This window comes from Gasterosteus aculeatus, chromosome 20 (assembly GCF_964276395.1).
Source record: "Gasterosteus aculeatus chromosome 20, fGasAcu3.hap1.1, whole genome shotgun sequence".
NCBI lineage: Eukaryota > Metazoa > Chordata > Actinopteri > Perciformes > Gasterosteidae > Gasterosteus > Gasterosteus aculeatus.
The window spans coordinates 17,748,117-17,767,306 of record NC_135707.1 but is presented as its reverse complement, the minus strand read 5'-3'; the positions used below and the strand labels follow the sequence as shown (position 1 = coordinate 17,767,306).

Here is a 19,190-nt window from a genome sequence, read left to right as displayed (position 1 = left end):
ACAATTACAATCATCTATTATTATTGGTTTGCTGTAGATTAAGGCCGTTGATTCTGTCAATATAAAAAAAATATATTTGTTGTTTTTCATTTTACGCGGGAGGTCAAAGGTTACCAACAAAATGGCTGCACACGGAGGATCCGCGAACACAATTCCATCAGCAGCCGGATAGTGACGGGATATTTGGATGATTTGTGATCCCCACCGACTGCAGCAATCATTATCTGGACATTATCATTTCATTTCGTTTCGTATGAATACAATGCCGAGAGCAAGTAATGCCTGACTTATATTTACGGAAGAGTCCATTGTGTCGGCAACAAAAACACCGCCGAGCAACCTCCGGGTGAAACAGTCAGTAACGTTGTATAAAGCAGGCATTAGACAGACGTTGGTGTCGGTTGAGTGCCGGTGGATGCATTGTTATACCGTAAAAGTCAAGTATCGCTAACGTGTATTGTTGTTTTTCGCTTTACATTCGTTATGCTGCCTTTTGCTATGAACTTTTTTGCTGAGTCTTGAACTGGCAAATGAACGTGTGTCCGACGCGCTGCTGGGAGGGAAGCAGACTTCTGCCATGTTGAAACTGGAGTAAAGAAGCAACAACAAGCACCGAGGATGAACAGGAAGAAGGATAAGGGATTTGAGAGCCCTCGCCCCTTTAAATTATAAGTATTCGTTGTAAAGTGTTGAAATGATTTGCAGTGCCGTTAAATGGACGCGTTGTTTGGCGCTAAGTTACTTTAAGTACAAACTCTTCTGTGCTTGTTGATTTGAAATGTGATATCTGGTAGAGTTCACAGCACATTTTGACATTGTTTTTCTTTTGTTGCTTTTACGACCCACCAGGTGGTGTGCATCAACAACATCAACTTCCAGAGGAAGTCTGTCATTGTGAGTACAGAAGTTATTAATAATAACGTGTAATATTAAGGCTGTTTGTAAGACATAACTGCTTGAAGATGTAGTCTTCCCTCCTTGTGTCAAACCTAATGCTACTTCTGTTAACACTCATTCCAATATAACTGCAACTACAGAAATGACTATTACAAACTTGTTACTCTTTTTGTTAAGTATACTCTTTTTGTTAAGTATAGTCTATATATTCAGAATTTGTATTGGTTATATATTGTGTAGCTTCCTATTACTTCCAGTTCATGGAGAGACTTTGCTGCTGTGAGAAAACCAGCGCAGATACTGTGTGTTGGAACACTTTTGGGGTGAACAAACCCTTTCATGCGGTACATGTTGGAGGATTTGTTTGGTTCACATGGACAGCGCTTGTCCTGCTCTCTTGCCTCCTTTAGGGCTTTGTTGAGCTGACCATCTTCCCCACAGTGGTCAACCTGAACAGGATCAAGCTTAACAGTAAACAGTGCCGCATCTACAGGGTCCGAGTCAATGAACTCGAAGCCCCATTCATTTACAACGACCCCACCCTGGAGGTGTGCCACCACGAGTCCAAGCAGTGAGTATGTCGGTGCACGTTTCAGTGCTCGTATTGTGCCCGAGTTCTGAATACAATGGCTTGTAATTCGTTTCGTAGGGTTCAACAGGGTTCCTACTTTTCATTGGAATCCATTGACCAACTGTCGTATTATCTTTGGAAATCATTTTATCCTTCTCCAATTTCTCTTACCTGTGAATAAACTATAGGTTATCTATCATAGCTCCTCAAAACGAATGACGCTGCCTCCTAAACGGGTTATGTTCAGGATCATATTAGCGGTCAGTTTAAATCCGACTATGGGCAATGGTTTCCATGTGTGTTGGGTCAGATTGTAATGAATAGGAGTCAGAAACATGGCCTCACACTGGCCAATATTACTATCATTGTCTCTTCTAATGCAACGCTGCATGGTTAAAGTTAAATTGAAAACCTCTGGTGTGTTTGAATTATTCTATAATAAATGCGCACATTTTTTGTTTGCCTCCGTAGGAGGAATCTCAACTATTTCTCCAGCGCCTACACAGCAGCAGTGAGTGCTGTAGACCCCGATGCAGGACACGGGGAGCTGGTCATCAAAGTTCCTTCTGAACTCTGGAAACAAGGAGATGGTAAGTGAAAAAACTACCCTAGTTTTGGATCAGTTACCTGGTAAAAAAGCAAAACAGAATTCTGACGTTTTACTTTTGCCAAACAAACACACATATAACATACTGTCGCCTACCAGGTTTTTTATAAGAAATTAAAGGCCAAATTAAAATGATTTGAGATTGTTAACCGAAAAGGAAATGATACATAGAAATATCTGTGTTTTTGTCTCTCCAGATTTGAAAGTCTTAAAGGTGTACATAGAGTTTTCCCTGGACCAGCCGAAAGGAGGTCTCCACTTCGTTGTGCCTGATGTGGAAGGCAGCATGGCAGAGAGAGGCGCTCATGTGTTCTCCTTTGGATACCAGAACTCCACCAGGTCTAGAAGCAGTTTTTAATCATGACAGTCAAATCACGACATGCCTTTATTTACATTATAATAAATCCCGGCAGTGTGTAATGCAACCACTCTGTGCTCCGTATCTTCCCTGCCTTTCTCTTTGGACAGTTTGGACCTACAATCTTGACCTCTGTCTCGTTTAATAATTGACGGTTGTGTCTACCATCGAAGCCCATAATAGAAGCCGGTTGGTGGATTTATTTCCGAGCATGCGCTCAAAGCTCATCATAATGTCGTCTCCAGATTCTGGTTCCCGTGTGTGGACTCCTACTCAGAGCTGTGCACGTGGAAGCTGGAGTTCACCGTGGATGCTTCAATGGTGGCTGTGTCGTGTGGAGACCTGGTCGAGACCATCTACACCCATGACATGAGGAAGAAGACTTTCCACTATGTCCTCCCCATCCCTACCGCGGCCCCCAACATCTCCCTGGCAGTGGGGCCCTTTGAAATCCTGGTTGATCCCTACATGCATGAGGTGGGTCTGCAGTGAACAAGTGATGGATGTGTATGAAGGCTCACAGGTGTCACACGTCCTTTAAATGTTCTGGGTAGTTTCGGATTGTAATGAATCAAGTGATTTAGATCACTGTATTAGTACCTAATGCAGACATGTAAAGTGTACAAATATCTGCACATCACAGAAATGTTAACACCACTGTTATGTAGCTGGAAATATTGATTGGCATCGCCCTGGAGAAAATGACACGAGGTGGCTGACAACACGTCACGCAACTGTTGTCAGATCCGGCTGGTATCTCTTCACTTCACTTTATCAAACAGGCAAAACGAGGATAAGCATTGGAACATTGTAATGCATTGCAAAAGTTCACCCCAGAAGAGCACAACTCTTATCGATGAGCAGATGGTGTCACTCAGAGGGACTGGCAGCCAAATAAGGCCCGCAGGTCAAGAGCAAGCCCCGTCCTTGGGGTGGAACATTTGGGGCCGTTGCGCTTGTGTTTTTCTGGTCATTGAAGGGGCCGCTGGGAAAAAAATCTGACTTGGCATGAGAGGTGAAGCTGTGTGAAATTCCACACAGTATTTGTGGACAACGTGTTTTTCAGTGACAGATTTACTCTACAGGAACACTCACTTGGCTGGCTGTCTGCTTGAAGATGAAAAAAGTCTTGAGACAAGATGTGAGGGTGCAGAAGAGGGATCCATTGCCATTTTCAGGGGGTGTGACAACACATCTGTTGATCTCATCTCTTCTTACTGTGCAGTTGAACCTCAAGACAAAGCTCAACACAGGAGCAAATCAGACAAAGCATTTGTGGAAGCATGGGGAGATCCCTTTTCTCAAAACATGTCTCAAAACCACTTCAGCACCACTTAAATGTTGATGTGTTTGAAGTCACAGTTGAACAGAAGTAAGAGAATTAACTATATCTTCTCCGGCAGATTTGACACATTACAAATCTGCCTCATCTGGTCAGGAGGAGCAGGATGAGGGAGAAACAAACAGGTTACATTTCAAACCCCATTCTTAGAAATGTAGAGCAAGTTTCTGCTGACAAATATCTAAACATACACATCTTAAGTTAGAAAAAAATGCTATGGTGAATCTGCACAGCGACCACTAGATGTCACCAAACAATCAGAAGTGTTTGAGATTAACCAAATTCAGTGCCTAGTGTATGGACACTCTGTGTAATTTGCTGGTAGTAAGTACAGGCACTGTACCAGTGTGCTCAGCATAGAGCTAGTTTCTAACGGTGTTCGTTTCTAACAATAAGTGCAGCCATTGGGGTTCAACTCTTTGCTCTTGCTTGTTCGGACCATTTAAGAATGCCCCGTTTAGATATATTTTACATCATCCTCTCGCAGGTGACCCACTTCTGCCTGCCACAGCTGCTGCCACTGCTCAAACACTCCATGTCGTACCTGCATGAGATCTTTGAGTTCTACGAGGAGATTCTGACATGCCGCTACCCTTACGCCTGCTTCAAGACGGTGTTTGTGGACGAGGCCTATGTGCAAGTGTCCTCCTATGCTTCCATGAGCATCTTTAGGTAAGCATTACATTGAGTGCGGATCGGTTACCAATCTTGGTGGGTTTATTCATCTCACTGTGGCTGACCTTGAGTTGTCGGCTCTGTTTTTAGTACCAACCTGCTCCACAGCGCTATGATCATAGACCAGACCCCGCTGACCCGCCGCTGTCTGGCCCAAGCTTTGGCCCAGCAGTTCTTTGGCTGTTTCATCTCCAGGATGTCATGGTGAGGATCAACACAGTATTGGATTTGAAAAGGCCTTAGTTTGTGTTTAAAGGTCTCCAATTGATCTTTCATATAAGTCTGAAGTAGGCTTTTGTAAATCGCTTCTTCTGATATTGGAATTTAAAGTGTGACAAAATATTAAAACCCAACTCTACAAAGTCCAGTGGAGAGTAATTGCACCTATTTCTCTTCTTCCATTTGCTCAAAATGGAAATGTTTAAAGCAAATCTCTTTCAGGTTCCTGAGAACAGTTGGTGTGTTGAAAGTAGTGCACAGACTTTTCCTGCAGGATTTTGTCATCTTAAAAAGTTGACACAACACTGTCAATAAAAGTAAAAAGGAGTTTATCCTGGTTTCGGTTTCTCCTCTGTACTCCCCCCCCCCTCCGTCCTCACTCTACTTAATGTGCTGTTGCATCGCCCAACCCTGAATATTGGTGTTGAAGTTGGTCACCTCAACTGGGCAATGATCCGATGTGCGAGCGAATCTCGAAGGACTGCCTTAATGTCCAATAATTGTGGCTTTATTCGGCATACTCTCTTGCTTAGAGACATTCTGAGATTGTCTTCGCCAGTGGTCTTGTACCATTTGTTGTGGTTCCCGTTTGCGCACAATTACTGCGATCGTTTCTGTCTAAACGAACTTCACAAAAGTTTGATTGAGACAAACTCGCGTTGTAATAGCGCCCTAACACGCTGCGTGGAGAGAAGTGCTCGACGTGTGTCTTCTCACTGTTCCGCCTCACACGACCTCTGAACACCCATCACGTGTGCGGCCTTGACTGTCTCGTGTTGGCGAGCCGGCTGCTGTCGTGCAACAGAAGACCTCGGGGGAGTCGGATCTCTTTGATTCAAGCAAAGCGTGGCGCTGCCTGAAAGCAATTAGCTGAGGCGTGTAATTGAAAACAGGCCGAGCTCAGTAGCCCGCCAGACATAGAAGAGAAGGCACGAGGAGGCCCATGTGGTGAGAGACGGGCTGTGATCTGAGGAGCACCAGACCTTGTATTAGAAAATTAGCCACGTTGTCTTCATCATGTTTGAGGTCAGTTTTTAAAGCATACCTTTCAAAAAGGCTTTATTAAATATTAAATTCAGAATTCATTCATCATATTTGTTGCCTGTTGTCACATGAAATTGGTGAGAGTGAGAGACAGTGGAATGAAAAATAAAAAGCAAAAATCAAGGACTAAATAAATTCACAATGGGCCCGTGATGACGTGTGGAGGGGCTCAAAGTGGGTCTCATGGTGTCGCCTAACACTTCCTTCCTGTTTATTCTGCCCCAGTTGTTACGTAGCTTCATCCTTCTTGGTTGACATCTGTCACATGCTGAGAAGAGGAACTTTTATAACTTGAGTGATTGCCACATTGAAGTTAACTCCCTTTAAAATGGTCTAAATAAACTGCAATTCGTTGGCGTTGGGCGTAAACGTGTGAACCATGAAGGGAACTGATCCTTCATTAAATGATTTGAATTCCGTACTGCAGTGACTTGACGCGTTGTTACCTCTGAAGGGCCGATGAGTGGGTGTTGAAAGGAATCTCCGGATACATCTACGGCCTGTACCTGAAGAAGACCTTTGGAGTCAATGAGTACCGCCACTGGATCAAAGAGGTAACGGCCGGCGTAACTCTTCAATGGTTTCTTTAGGGATTTGGTCCGTAGAGGCTGCAATAGAAGCCCAACTCCCGCAGCACTGCTCAGAGGTTCTTTTCCTAAATATTTGGACTCGGACTGTCCGAGTGGTACGGTGGGCTCTCTAGAGCCTGTGTCGCCAGTGTCACATACGTGTAAAATTAACATCCAATGTGCAAAAATAACTCTTCTGGTAACAAAGCAAAGTTGAATCTTCTCATGTGTGAATTTACAGAAAGTTTTTAATTACACTGTATATCGTCTTGGTAGGTGGGGACTCGTTTTACTAATGATAACACAAGAATTCTTAATTCCAGATGATTATAATGGACACATAGTTATGAGCATTTTATTCCATATCTGCTAATAGGTGCCCCCAGCATTCTACACACTAGTACTTCAATAAGCATCATTTCAATCCATGAATCTAGTTTTAAATGTTGTTGTTTTGTTTTTGCCAGGAGTTGGACAAGATTGTGGAATATGAACTAAAGATGGGAGGAGTTCTGTTGCACCCGACCTTCAGTGGAGGCAAAGAGAAGGACAAGTAACACATTCCATTTAAAATACTAATAATTTTAAATTAAAGCCCTTCGCATCGATTGCAGTTATTGATTTGAAGATTAGAAGTGTAGGTAACAAGTCTTACGGATTATAATTACATAACGCACTGAACCGAACCTTTTTTTCCCCCCAACAGCCCAACTCCCCACCTTCACTTCTCCATCAAGCACCCTCACACTTTGTCCTGGGAGTACTACAAGATGTTCCAGTGTAAGGCCCACCTGGTGATGAGGCTGATAGAGAACAGGATCAGCATGGAGTTCATGTTGCAGGTGGGACACAACTGGCCTTTTCTTGTCCTCTGCCTTTGTAATAGTCTCAGAAAGAATTTGTTAAAGGGTTTGTTGTAATGTTTTGATGTTAGCTCCTATGAGACACTCATCCATAGTAGTGTCTCACCTACAGTAGATGACGGTCGGCTCGCCTCCAGTTTAGAGAAACCGACGTGAGGAGCAGCACAGGAGCAATGCAATGTACCGATGTAAACGGGGGCAGCAGCAAAAGGTCTTTGTGTGACTTTGGTGAATCCGAACTAGCTAAAGTCACATAATGACACAAACAGACTCATTGATGGAGGCAGCAGTGGACCAGACCTCTTGTGTTCAAATTACAGGGTTCTTTCGAGTTTGGTGGCTTCTGCGATTGCTTCAGTTTCCCGTATAGCCGTCTCACGCAATATGAATATGTTCTAAGTGATTTCATTTTAGGACCAAAGCAATAACCTGCTTTCCTCCTGTGTTCTGCTTCTCCAAACCACTTACCGCCATCCACAGTAGAAAATACACTGACTATAGAGACGTACTCGTAACCTCACATTAAAGCATCTAAACAACTATCTCTTTGACTCCAAACAGAAAGCGGGTACGGTTTGTATTGAGTTCTTGTTTTTTTTGTTGCTCTCCTGAAGGTTTTCAACAAGCTTCTCAGCCTGGCCAGCACGGCCTCGTCCCAGAAGTACCAGAGTCACATGTGGAGCCAGATGCTTCTCTCTACTCACGCCTTTCTTAAATCCATCTCCAATGTCTCAGGCAAAGACATCGGCCCTCTGATCAAACAATGGGTGTATCCTTTATCTGCAATCCAGTTCTGTTTGCAAGCAAATGCAATGATTCATAATAATCAGGCTGCACTGTATGACGCTCAGGAGCATTCCAGGTTAAATGCCAGACCTTAAACCACCTTCCAAAATACACCAGTTGGTGGGTTTCAGGCCTTTGATAAGAAATAGAGATATAGTTATGAAATGCAATTAAAGGTTGTTAAAAAAAGTTAAACCTTTTCTCTTGAATTGAATAAATAAACGGACTACCGCTTTGTAGACTATCGCTGCAATATTATCAATATGTCTTGCTGGCTGTTCTCATAATTTCTTCATTTTCCAGCCTCTCTTTGTTATCTTGGTTAACTGTTTGCACTCAGAGATCAAAGCGCTGTGGTGAAGTTCTTTGGCAGCTTTGCCTTCAATAGGAAGAGGAACGTGTTGGAGCTGGAGATCCGACAGGACTACACGTCATCTGGGACTCAGAAATATGTGGTGAGCGTGAGATACTGAACATGTGGAGTGAATGTGTCTGTGTCTCAAGCAAATTAAAGTCGATTCGTAGAAGTTTCCAACTGACGTGCTTTTCTTTTCTCAAACGATCCCGTCGTGGTTGAACAGGGAATATTTCTTCACAACGAAAGGCTGTTTAAAAACTGATTGGATAAATGAATCGAGCATCTCATGTTACAGAATGTTTATAAGGAGCTAGAAGTGCCAGGTACCTAATTTATGGTGTGGCGTATTATTACTGTGAAATAAGAGTGTGTGTGTGTGTGTGTGTGTGTGTGTGTGTCCCTGCAGGGTCCCATCAAAGTGACGGTGCAGGAGCTGGATGGATCCTTCAACCACACGTTGCAGATCGAGGAGAACAGTCTGAAACACGACATCCCCTGTCACTCCAAGAGCAGACGGTACCTCCACAGCACACGGCTCATGCCCTCTTGATTTAAGATGAGGAGTTATAGTAGTAATGTTATAATATTGACAATAGATACAATAGATGTCGTATATCTCTGGTGTGGCGGTTAGCACTGTTGTTTCAAGAGAAAACGAAATATCAATAATAGAAAATAGAAAAATAATGTGTCCCATGTTAGTCTTAGTTTTCTGTTGACTGGTCGTTCTGTTGGTTTCCTCTTCCAGAAACAAGAAAAAGAAGATCCCTCTGATGAACGGAGAGGAAGTCGACATGGATTTATCTGCCATGGAGTAAGACACCACTCACTATTTGGCATTTTATGTTTGAGTTTAGTTGCTGTCCTATGAGGGTATTGTTTTGAGCTAGGTAAGACCTGCGTGAGTTTAGGTACTTCCCTTTTCGCTTTAACTTTGTCGGCCTGCTGTCTGCAGTGCGGACTCTCCCCTCCTGTGGATCCGCATCGACCCAGACATGTCCATTCTGAGGAAGGTGGAGTTTGAGCAGGCTGACTTCATGTGGCAGTATCAGCTTCGCTACGAGAGGGATGTAGTTGCACAGGTGGGCTGAAGGCACGAGTGCAGCTCTCCGCACTGGCTTTTTTTTTTTGCATTTCTAAATCATCTGCCATCAATCTGATTAGACATCCTGGAGAAGGAGTTTTTTCAATATTGAACGGTCACGTGTTATAAGATTGATTAAGAGATTTAAAAGGATTTTGTGGCTTTATCGCTCTGCTAGGAGGAGTCCATCTCAGCATTGGAAAAGTTTCCCACCGCGGCCTCCAGGCTCGCTCTGACGGACATCCTAGAGCAGGAACAGTGTTTCTACAAAGTCCGCATGCAGGCCTGCTTCTGTTTGGCCAAGGTACGTGTCAGTCAGCGTGTATCTGTGTGTTTCTGTACTCCAGCAACATAATCAGGGATGTGTGACGTACCCACTTTATCAACTATAGGGTTTGTATCGCACAATCCATTCTTCTCTGACTGCAGGGGGCTGTGTTACTTGTTGAGTGTGTGGGGGCAGTTTGAAGGGACTGGTTCAGTGAAGCCTTCTCTGTGTCGGGGGCCCAAATCAATATGGTTATTGAGAGGCCGCGACCTAAAGACTCAACCCTCTCGCACAACTTCATTTTGACTTTTCATCTTTTGCATATTTCATGAAACGTTTCTTTGTACTCAATTGTTGAAAGCGCTACGGTTTCATTCATAATGTCGACACTTCGGATCGAGCAACTTGTCATTTCTAATGGAAGATGGCAGCGTCATCTTCCTCTATGATTACATTTTTGTAAAAAAAAAAGCCACGAATGTACCACCCACCGGTTTAACCCTTGCTGCTCGTTGGACTCAATAATCCTGTTCCGTGGCTGCAGGACATTCTCTGGATTTGGTCTCTTCCAGCTTTAACCCCACTGGATTTCTGCGATTCGGGTTCCACCTGAACCAATATTTTCACAACATGATGAACTGAGTGGAGGTTGAAATTGCAGCACTTCGTCTCTTTCATTATGGGGCTGTATTTGGCAAAGAACCCCCCAGCAGACTCCCATCATAATGGCCTCTGGTATATACGGCACACAAGCTCGCACACATACCCGCACTGACCACAAAGTGAGTTATGACTCACCTCAGATGGACTTGGCTGCATTTTGGTTGATTGTAATGGCATTTACTTGCATGTTATTGGTAGGTCTGCATATGGCCTTTGTAAAAACGGACAAATGCACATTAATCGCACAAAAAAAAACAGATGTGTCTGTGAATGTGTGCACACACTTCATACAAAAACATTCCGGCGGCCATGCCCCTCCCTTTATTTACCTTACTGAATGACAACGTCCCGTGTCAGTGACCCGTAGTCCCATATTACCACATTAACATAAATTCCACAATATCCTGTTGGAACCAAAAAAACACCGGAGCCGCTGGTCTTCGTGCCCGTGGAAAGCTGCTCATATGTAAATCTGCCTTTGACCTTTAGACAGTAAGGACATTATAACAGTCACAACATACTCGACTTGTCATTCATGTGCCCAAATAACCACCACTGCTCCTCAGAGAGCAGATTATATGTCCTTGACATTTCCTCTCCACAAACTTTTCTGAAAATGTTAAATTTGGCCATTATTTTGACTTAGTTGCTGCCTCTATGTGGCAGCTTTAAACAGAGCTGAGCTGAAGTAATTGGCTAAAGCAGAATTGTGTTCTTCTCTTCTCTCTCGTGTGTGTCTGTGCGTGGAAACCTCGCAGATAGCCAATGCCATGGTGAGCACGTGGCAGGGTCCGCCAGCGATGAAGTCCCTGTTTACTCGAATGTTTTGCTGTAAGAGCTGCCCGAACATCGTGAAGACCAACCACTTCCTGAGCTTCCAAAGCTACTTCCTGCAAAAGGTACCGGCAATCAACGTTCATTTTTCAGCATATTTTGGCAGCAATCCCTCGTCCTACAAGGTCATTGCTACACTGAGTATACTCAGTACTGAAGTATATTGTCCATCTTTTCTGTAGTAATATTGTCCTCAGGATGACTGTTCTGTCTTTTTTTTTCCCATGTCAGACGATGCCTGTTGCCATGGCGCTGCTAAGAGACGTGCAGAACCTTTGTCCCAAAGACGTCCTCAACTTCATCCTTGATCTCATCAAGTATAACGACAACAGGAAAAACAAAGTAAAGCAAAATCACATGCCTGTTCACATTGTCTCACAAGAAATACTGAACAGAACTCTTACAAAACAAATCTATTTCTTTGTATGAACATATACAAATCACCAACCAATAATACCAGTGTGTGGCGGGGGATGGGGGGGGGTGTCTTTTATATTATAAGTTATTCATAAGTGCTAAGTTTAGCTGTTGTGTTTTTGTGACAATTATCAAGTAATTGTCTTTATTAAAATCCTAAAACCGTAGCATATTAATGGCCCATCAACACCGCCTCCTTCCCTCTGTCTCCAGTTTTCAGATAACTACTACCGTGCAGAGCTGATCGAAGCTCTGACCAACTCTCTGACCCCGGCCATCAGCATCACCAACGAGGTGCGCACCGTGGACAATTTGAACGCTGACGTCCGTCTCATCCTGGAGGAGATCACGCGCTTCCTCAACATGGAGAAACTGCTGCCGAGCTTCAGAAACACCATCACTGTCAGGTTAAGAATGCACTAGTTTCCGTTGGTCCGTTAAGTTGGTACATTACTCTTTATTGCTGTAGGCCGAGTATCAGAAAGGGATCTTATCTCAAACCCAAGCAGACACTCCGTATGGAAGTTAGGATTAAAGGCCGTACCATCCTGTCACAATAGTTGGACCAAAATGGGACAAAGTCACACATTTTTTTAAGGGTTATAATAGTTTGGGAAAACATTTCCGTATTTAATTCTTATGTTAAAAATGTCATAAAAGTTGTCTCCTGTTATACTACAAGTAATATACTGTTGCATACAAGTCGTAAAAGAGTAGATTTATGACAAAAATGTTATAATGTATTAATTAATAATAATAATAATCATATATTATTTAATAATAATTTCTCTTCTATGTATCATATATTACGTTTCCATGCTGGTAAACATTCCTTAGGAATATATATTTTTGTGTTGAAGGCACCATAGTTTTCATTTGACATTTTTGGGGGGCAATTTTTCTTCCCTCTCTGCAGTTGTCTGAGCGCGATCCGCCAGCTTCAGAAGAACGGTCACATTCCCAGTGACGCGTCACTCTTCAAGTCCTACGCCAAGTACGGACACTTTGTAGACGTTCGCGTCGCCGCACTGGAGGCCCTGGTGGACTATACCAGAGGTATAGTATCAGAAATAGAAAGGCAGCTCACCTCAGCCTGCCAATTTGATTTATGTGACAGGCAGCATTTATATTCTTTCAATAACTTGGACATTTTGCTCTCGGAGTCGTTGAGAATTGAGAACCAAAAGAATCCAAATGAATTTGTGTGCGACTGAAGGATGTGTGACCCTTATGTTGGTTGAAATGGTTTGTGAAGCGCTTAGGACCAGGAGGCCCTCGGCCCGTCTCCGCACTCAGTATTTGTTATGTTCGTTATGTCATGCATCTCTTTTTTCCCCCGTAGTTGAAAGAAGCTCAGTGGATCTGCAGTGGCTGCTTGAAATGGCCCAGAATGACCCAGCTCATTATGTCAGGTCAGCTCACTCAAGCTCTCATTCAACGCACATTATGGCTCCTGAAACCACAATGCAGATGTTCTGACTGCTGTTAGTGTGGAGAATGATGGCGTTTGCTAAAGCTTCACATCAGCTTTGCCTGAAGTATTAAAGTTGGTGTAGGACAGGATGTCTTTGTGGGACGGACTAACGAGCCAACAGGACTTTCATTTTCCTGTCTGCCTTTCTTATTTATGTCCCATCAGACATAAGATCCTGGGTATGCTCTGTAAGAATCCACCTTTCACCAAGACAACCGACCCGGCTCCACCTTTCACCAAGACAACCGACTCGGCTCTGTGTAATGAAGCTCTGGTCGACCAACTCTGGAAACTTATGAACTCAGGTGAGACAGACAGAGACACGTGAGACACACACACACATACCTGTGCACCCGACAGGATGTTCAATCCTCTGTTCAAACCTCGGACAGCCCTTTCTAACGGGGGAGCCGTTGTAGCCTCTACGGTTGCCAAAGCCAACAGACCTCCATTGAAAAGAAGAGCAGTCATTTTGTGTGTCAGGAATGTTGTGAACACGCTGTGCCATCAAAAACAAAAAGGCACTTCCTGTCTGTGTCCATCTTTCCTCCTTCCTGCCAGATTCACAACCTGCTGGTCCTGTGTGGATGTTTTCAGACACAACAGCAGCTTCAGAAAGTATTGTCTCATCACTGTCACGAGGACTGGATGGAATGTCTTTGCGGCTTCATTCATAATGAGTAATCAGGCAGCAGGTTGAGTCCTACAGGGTTCCTGTGTCTTTGTTTTGGTTGTTCACAGCATCCATCCCAAGCACAGCCCCTCTACAGTGAGCCTATAAACGACCAGGCTACATATGTCCTCTGATGGGTGGTGATAACAGACGTCTTTCTGTCATTCAGATGGACAAAGGCAGAGTTAAAGAAGTTTCCCTTCCCACATGTGTACGCCTGGACAGACCTCTGACAGACTGCTACACTGTTCCTCAACTCAAACCGCGTTTGAACTTTGTCGTCGTTGTCCTCTGAATCACTTGTGTGCCTCAATCAGCTCTTTTCCAGACCGTTGGGGCGGTTCATCATGTGCTAGAAAGTGTTGATCCAGCCTCAGTTCCTCTTGCTCAGGTCCAGATACGTTGCAGTACATTCACTTGCAGCCACTTCCTGCAATGAGTACACGCTCCACAACACAAAGATATTCCTTTTTTCGGTCTATCCAAGCGGATAGATGGTAAACCTCCTTCATTCAGCTCTTCACAGGAACACTGCTTTTTAATCCAGATTATGTGGTGTAAATATATTTTACTGTCACATAAAACGGCACCTCTGTTTGATTGAACGGTCTTGGTATTTTCTGCGTTTTTGTCTTACAACTTTTTAGTTTCATCTTTCACAGCGTGTTTCCGGTTTAGTCACCTAAATATGTCTTCGGCATACGGTTGTGTTTTGCTCCACTCTGCCTTGTTCCTAAAAAAAACAAGACGACTATGGCAAAAATAGGACTACGGCAACAAAAGTATTGCACACAAACCAGTGGGTGCCATCACAGTGACTATAACGCAGTCTATGGTCACAATAGAAAAGGTCTGCATGTCAGGTCTCTGTAGAAATCGACTTCTTGCAGCCGTTTTCTTTTCTTTAAACGAGTAGTATTCTAGGGTTATAGTCTCATGGGCAGCGGTTGATTCTGGCGCCGCTGAACTCCTTGTTCGTTGTCATCGGTGGGATGTTGGACAACGAGGCTCAGTGCAAGCTAACCACTGTCAGTATGTCGGGGCTGATGAGACTGGCAGGCTCTACATGGAAGGAATGGCTTCAGTGTTCAGTATGCAGCCCCCTGTGTTTTTCCTTCAACATTGTCTGGTCGAAGGTTTAGGTCTACTTTTTGATGTGCCTCCGCCTTGGACGGGGTCTGCTTGCTATTGTGTCCTCGGGTTTCATTATGTTTCTCTCTTCCAGGGGGTCCTATGAGTCCGAGCCAGCCGGGCGATAGCGGCTCACTGTGCCAATGCAAATACACACCGACTCAAAATCTTATATAGAAGCATTGGTTCAAATTTCTATACTCCTGAAGGACACTGGGCTCTTATTGGCTCCTATTGTCTAATTTATTAAGGTGCAAGCTTGAAGGACAACATGAGGTATTAATGATCATTATTTCCGGTGAACTTTAGTTTGTCATTGCGGGTGGCTGCTGGACCGCTTAACTGCACAGTGACCAGAGTGTGGTCACCTATAATATTATCTTGGGGAAATGTGTTGGTTGGTCTCCCAATCCCGCTTCAGCCCACAGCCCCCCGTGGTGACGCACACACATGTTTCACTGCCCGAAGGCCACAGCGGAAAGAACACAAACTCTGTGTGCGTTCTGATGCTGTTAAAACCTTCTTCCAAACCCACAGCCCCCCCTCACACACACACACACACACCACCACGCTGGGCGCCTGCACGGCCATTGGATTGTTGTCTTTGACAAAATGAGTTTTTCATTCCAAACACACCGCTGCTCCAATGACTCATAGCTCGTAGAGGGAAAATGGGCCCACATGTCGCTGAGAGACAATCATCTTGTATTTGGTCCACATTGTGTCGGTAGGACTGATTGAATAATTTGTGTGGTTGAATAACATTGCGCTCGGGATTATTGTCTGGGGTACACTGTGACGTTTGCACCACGACTCTGTGCGCGAAGGGTCCACAGTCCACCAAACTGGCCTATTGTTTTCCATCCCATTGCCTCCACTTGACCCTTGACCCTTTTTTCTCAGGGACCTCCCACGACTGGCGGCTGCGCTGTGACGCCGTGAACCTCTACTACGCCTTGTTTGGATTGACCCGACCCTCATGCCTCCCCCTGCCCGAGCTGGGCCTCGTGCTCAACCTGAAGGAGAAGAAAGCTGTGCTGAACCCCACCATCAAGCCCGAGCTGGGGGTCGGTCCCGTCATGGACACGCCCGCCAGCATAGGCATCCATGGCGTGGGCATGAGCTACTCGGCTGTAAGTGCCGTGTTAACATTAAATGCACTAAAGTAGAGCAGAAGTTGTTTCTTGGCGTAGCAGCAGCTCCATTGGGTTTTATGCTGTTGGTGATGTAATCAGTTGCTTGGTGGTCTGTTTTGAATGTCTTTCTGATTTATTAATGCAACATAACAAATGTTGTAACTACAAAACAACATTCATCAAACATCAAAACACTTATCTTAGGTTGGATCTGTGTAATTATGGGTACTGTAGTGCTGCCAACTGGATTTGGCTGCACCTCTTACCCATTGCATCACTGTTGTGCACACTTCCAATCAGTCTGACTGCTGGTAGGATCAGTATTACCAGAATAATCTCACATGGAAGCAGTAAAGGGAGGGAGGTACTTTTCCACCAAACAAAAGTGTAAACAGTTGAGAGACTTTAAAAATGAAGGAAAAGGCCATTTCACTACATATTTAAGTGTCTTTGTGTCTGCCAGGTGGATGAAGAGCCAGATCCCATCTCACTGGGGGTGTGTGGGGTGGGGCAGCCCCCTCTGAGCCTGAAGAGGAAGGCTGAGACCCCTCTGGGCTCCCCTCCCGAGCCGGGGCAGATACTGCAGCAACAGGAAGATGATGCGCGAGGAGGGCGCTTCAAGATCAGGGTAACGCACTTTCTGTCTTTTTGTTGGATTGAGGCTAAATACTCATTCATATACATCTTAAGTCCGCTTTGTTCAGTTCCAGCAACGTCTCTGCAGCTAAAAAGACGTATCGGAGTTCTGATGATCTGTTTTTGCTGTCAACGCGTTCTCTGGTGTTAACGTGTAGCTGCGGTTTGTTGTAGTTCAACACAATGGAAGATGAAGATATTGATATGGAGACGGTTCATGACAGTCAGGCCTTCATTCACCATCACCTGAATTTGTTAGAGAGGCCCTCCACGCCAGGTGAGCGCACACACACACACACACACACACACACACACACACACACACACAGATCATTCGGAACAACAAATCTAACCCGGTAACACACACACCTGCCCGGTTTCTCTTCTCAGGTAAAGAGCCTCCGTCAGTCGAACAGTCGATGCTGTCCATGCCCGCCACGCCCGTGCCGTCCTTCCCGAAGGAGACCACGCCCCTGTCCTCCAAACACGGCGGCGAGCACGGGCACCACCACCACCACCACCACCACCACGAGCACAAGAAGAAGAAAAAGAAGCACAAGCACAAACACAAGCACAAGCACAAGCACGAGAGCAAAGACAAGGAGAAGGACCGAGAGAGGGACAACTCCCAAGCCTACAGCAACAGCCCGGCCAGCGGCAGGTCGCTGCGCTCGCCGTCTCTGTCCGACTAAAACATGAGGGGGAAAGTTGGGCTTCCAGTTGAGGGTTAGGGGTAACTGGTCACATGTGTCCCGCAGTAGCAGGCGTACGTCTCTAGTGAGCACAGAGACACAAAATAGAAACCAAACGGCATTTAGTTTATCTCTCCATTCCCTACTCCGTACTATCAACGCACAAAAAGAGTCATTTTGGCAAAGTGTTCAAATAAACGATGCTCTTTCGAGTGCCGTGTTCCTCAGATATATTTCAGGCGGCGCTCAGTGCTGGTTTGAGAGAGGGAACAGACGTTTGAACTGAGGCTAAAGTGTCATTTAACCCCTCCAGAGGCAACTCTTCTCTCTGTAGAAGTGTGCGGACTTTAGACACCGCTTCCAATCTGTCTGAGGCATGCAGCCACAAACGTCTCTTTACAAAGAGGCCAAAACCCTCAGCCCCCCCCCCCCCCCCCCCTCCTCCTCCCCCAGGCAGAAACATGATGTGTTGTGGTGTGGATTAGACCATTGTGCCTGGACTGGGCCTCTGGTGTCTTTAACAAACACAGATCCAGCTCCATAAAAATAGGCATTTGGAGTTTACTCTGGCACTGTTTCCTCGGACTGATTAGATGGTTTTAAACAGTGGAACATGCAGAAGTCAACGTTGGAAATGGCAAAATACGATGGACAAAAGACAGTCAAAGTCTCACATTGGTGAAATAATCCCTGTCAGCATTTATTCCCTTCTTCGTATTCGTCTTTATAGAAAGCTCAAAGACAATATTGGCGGCACGTCTGTGATACAAACCAGTCCTGACAGGAGACGTAGAGGAACAAGAGGTCAAGTAGAATTCACAGACTTCATGGATATCTAAGGATGCTTAACCTATGGAGCCTTGGAACTTAGGAATTTGGCCCTGATATTTTCTATGCTGTAATTTGTTTTGTAACAATTGTTGATTCAATTATTTTTAAATAAATTGGATGCAATTTTATTAGTAGTTTTTGTGGCAAAAGCTGGGTTGTGGCAACTTTTGAGGTACATGGATGACGTTCAGTCTTTTTATTTTTTCTGTATCTATGTCTGGTTAGAATGAGGTTTCTTCTTTTCGCTTAAAGGAATAATTTGGGTATTTGGAAATGGGTTTATGACCCGTATATCTGTACTCCCGTATGAGGAGGCTCTAAAAAGAGCACAGATCTATTTCACTTTTAGTTCTGTTCCTCGTCAGAAATTATTTGCAATATAGCCTAAACTCCTACCTATTGTTGTTTTGGAGTGAGCTTTGCGACGGCTAATATAGTTTTTCATCAAAGCACTGAATTGATTTTCTCCACGGCTGGTACTCGCATCTATTTCTCCAAACTGGGAAACTCATCTATACGTTCTTGTTACGACCCCTTTTTCAAACATGTGGACTATCCCTTTAAGCTATTTAAATCCAAATTTTTTGGTTAAAGGAGACACCAATACTAATATAATTTCTTTCAGCAAGTGACTTACAGGAACAGAGCAAAAGGCCTGTAGACAGCAAAGCTCTAGGTCTGAATTCCAACCTGGCACTGCTACTACACGCTGTTTCCTTCCTAGATTATCGTGCCATCATTGAAGTTCCGGGAGGATCTATTATCTCAAACTGAATTTATTGAGATAATCGATCCCCCACCTCCCTTTTTGGTGCGTTTCTCCACACAAACCCTCCTCTGAAATTGGTCCATCCTGTCAATTTTTCCCTGACTTTTGTGGCCATTCTGTGGAGGGCTTTTCTGAAACACATGATGCTCCTTCCTTAAGTCGCTCAAAGCTCTTTGACTTGCGCCCGCAGTATCCAACACAGCCAGTGGATCCCCACGGGACGGGTGTATGACACCGGGATCAATCTACAATGAGGGAATACTTGATTAATTCTAGGCTTTGTGTAACCAACA

At 44.5% G+C, this 19,190-nt stretch overlaps 1 protein-coding gene across 1 annotated transcript; it reads left to right on the top strand.

The window, feature by feature from the left end:
• Positions 1-102: 102 nt before the first annotated feature.
• taf2 (TAF2 RNA polymerase II, TATA box binding protein (TBP)-associated factor) lies at positions 103-18,256 on the top strand. Its single transcript, XM_040164078.2, has 27 exons — positions 103-668; positions 840-894; positions 1,308-1,468; positions 1,940-2,058; positions 2,273-2,414; positions 2,679-2,910; positions 4,263-4,447; positions 4,541-4,654; positions 6,168-6,267; positions 6,750-6,835; positions 6,989-7,124; positions 7,760-7,914; positions 8,272-8,386; positions 8,696-8,805; positions 9,038-9,103; positions 9,245-9,371; positions 9,552-9,677; positions 11,063-11,203; positions 11,370-11,480; positions 11,769-11,962; positions 12,472-12,611; positions 12,898-12,967; positions 13,195-13,334; positions 15,737-15,966; positions 16,433-16,597; positions 16,780-16,882; positions 16,996-18,256. Exons 1-27 carry the CDS (start codon positions 619-621, stop codon positions 17,295-17,297), a joined length of 3,675 nt encoding a protein of 1,224 aa, XP_040020012.2. The 5' UTR covers positions 103-618; the 3' UTR covers positions 17,298-18,256.
• Positions 18,257-19,190: the final 934 nt, after the last annotated feature.

Coding starts and splice junctions, on each gene's coding strand:
- taf2 (XM_040164078.2), top strand. CDS start 619: ATGAACAGGAAGAAGGATAAGGGATTTGAGAGCCCTCGCCCCTTTAAA. Junction 7,125..7,759: donor GCATGGAGTTCATGTTGCAG/GTGGGACACAAC, acceptor GCTCTCCTGAAG/GTTTTCAACAAGCTTCTCAG. Junction 15,967..16,432: donor TGGGCATGAGCTACTCGGCT/GTAAGTGCCGTG, acceptor TGTGTCTGCCAG/GTGGATGAAGAGCCAGATCC.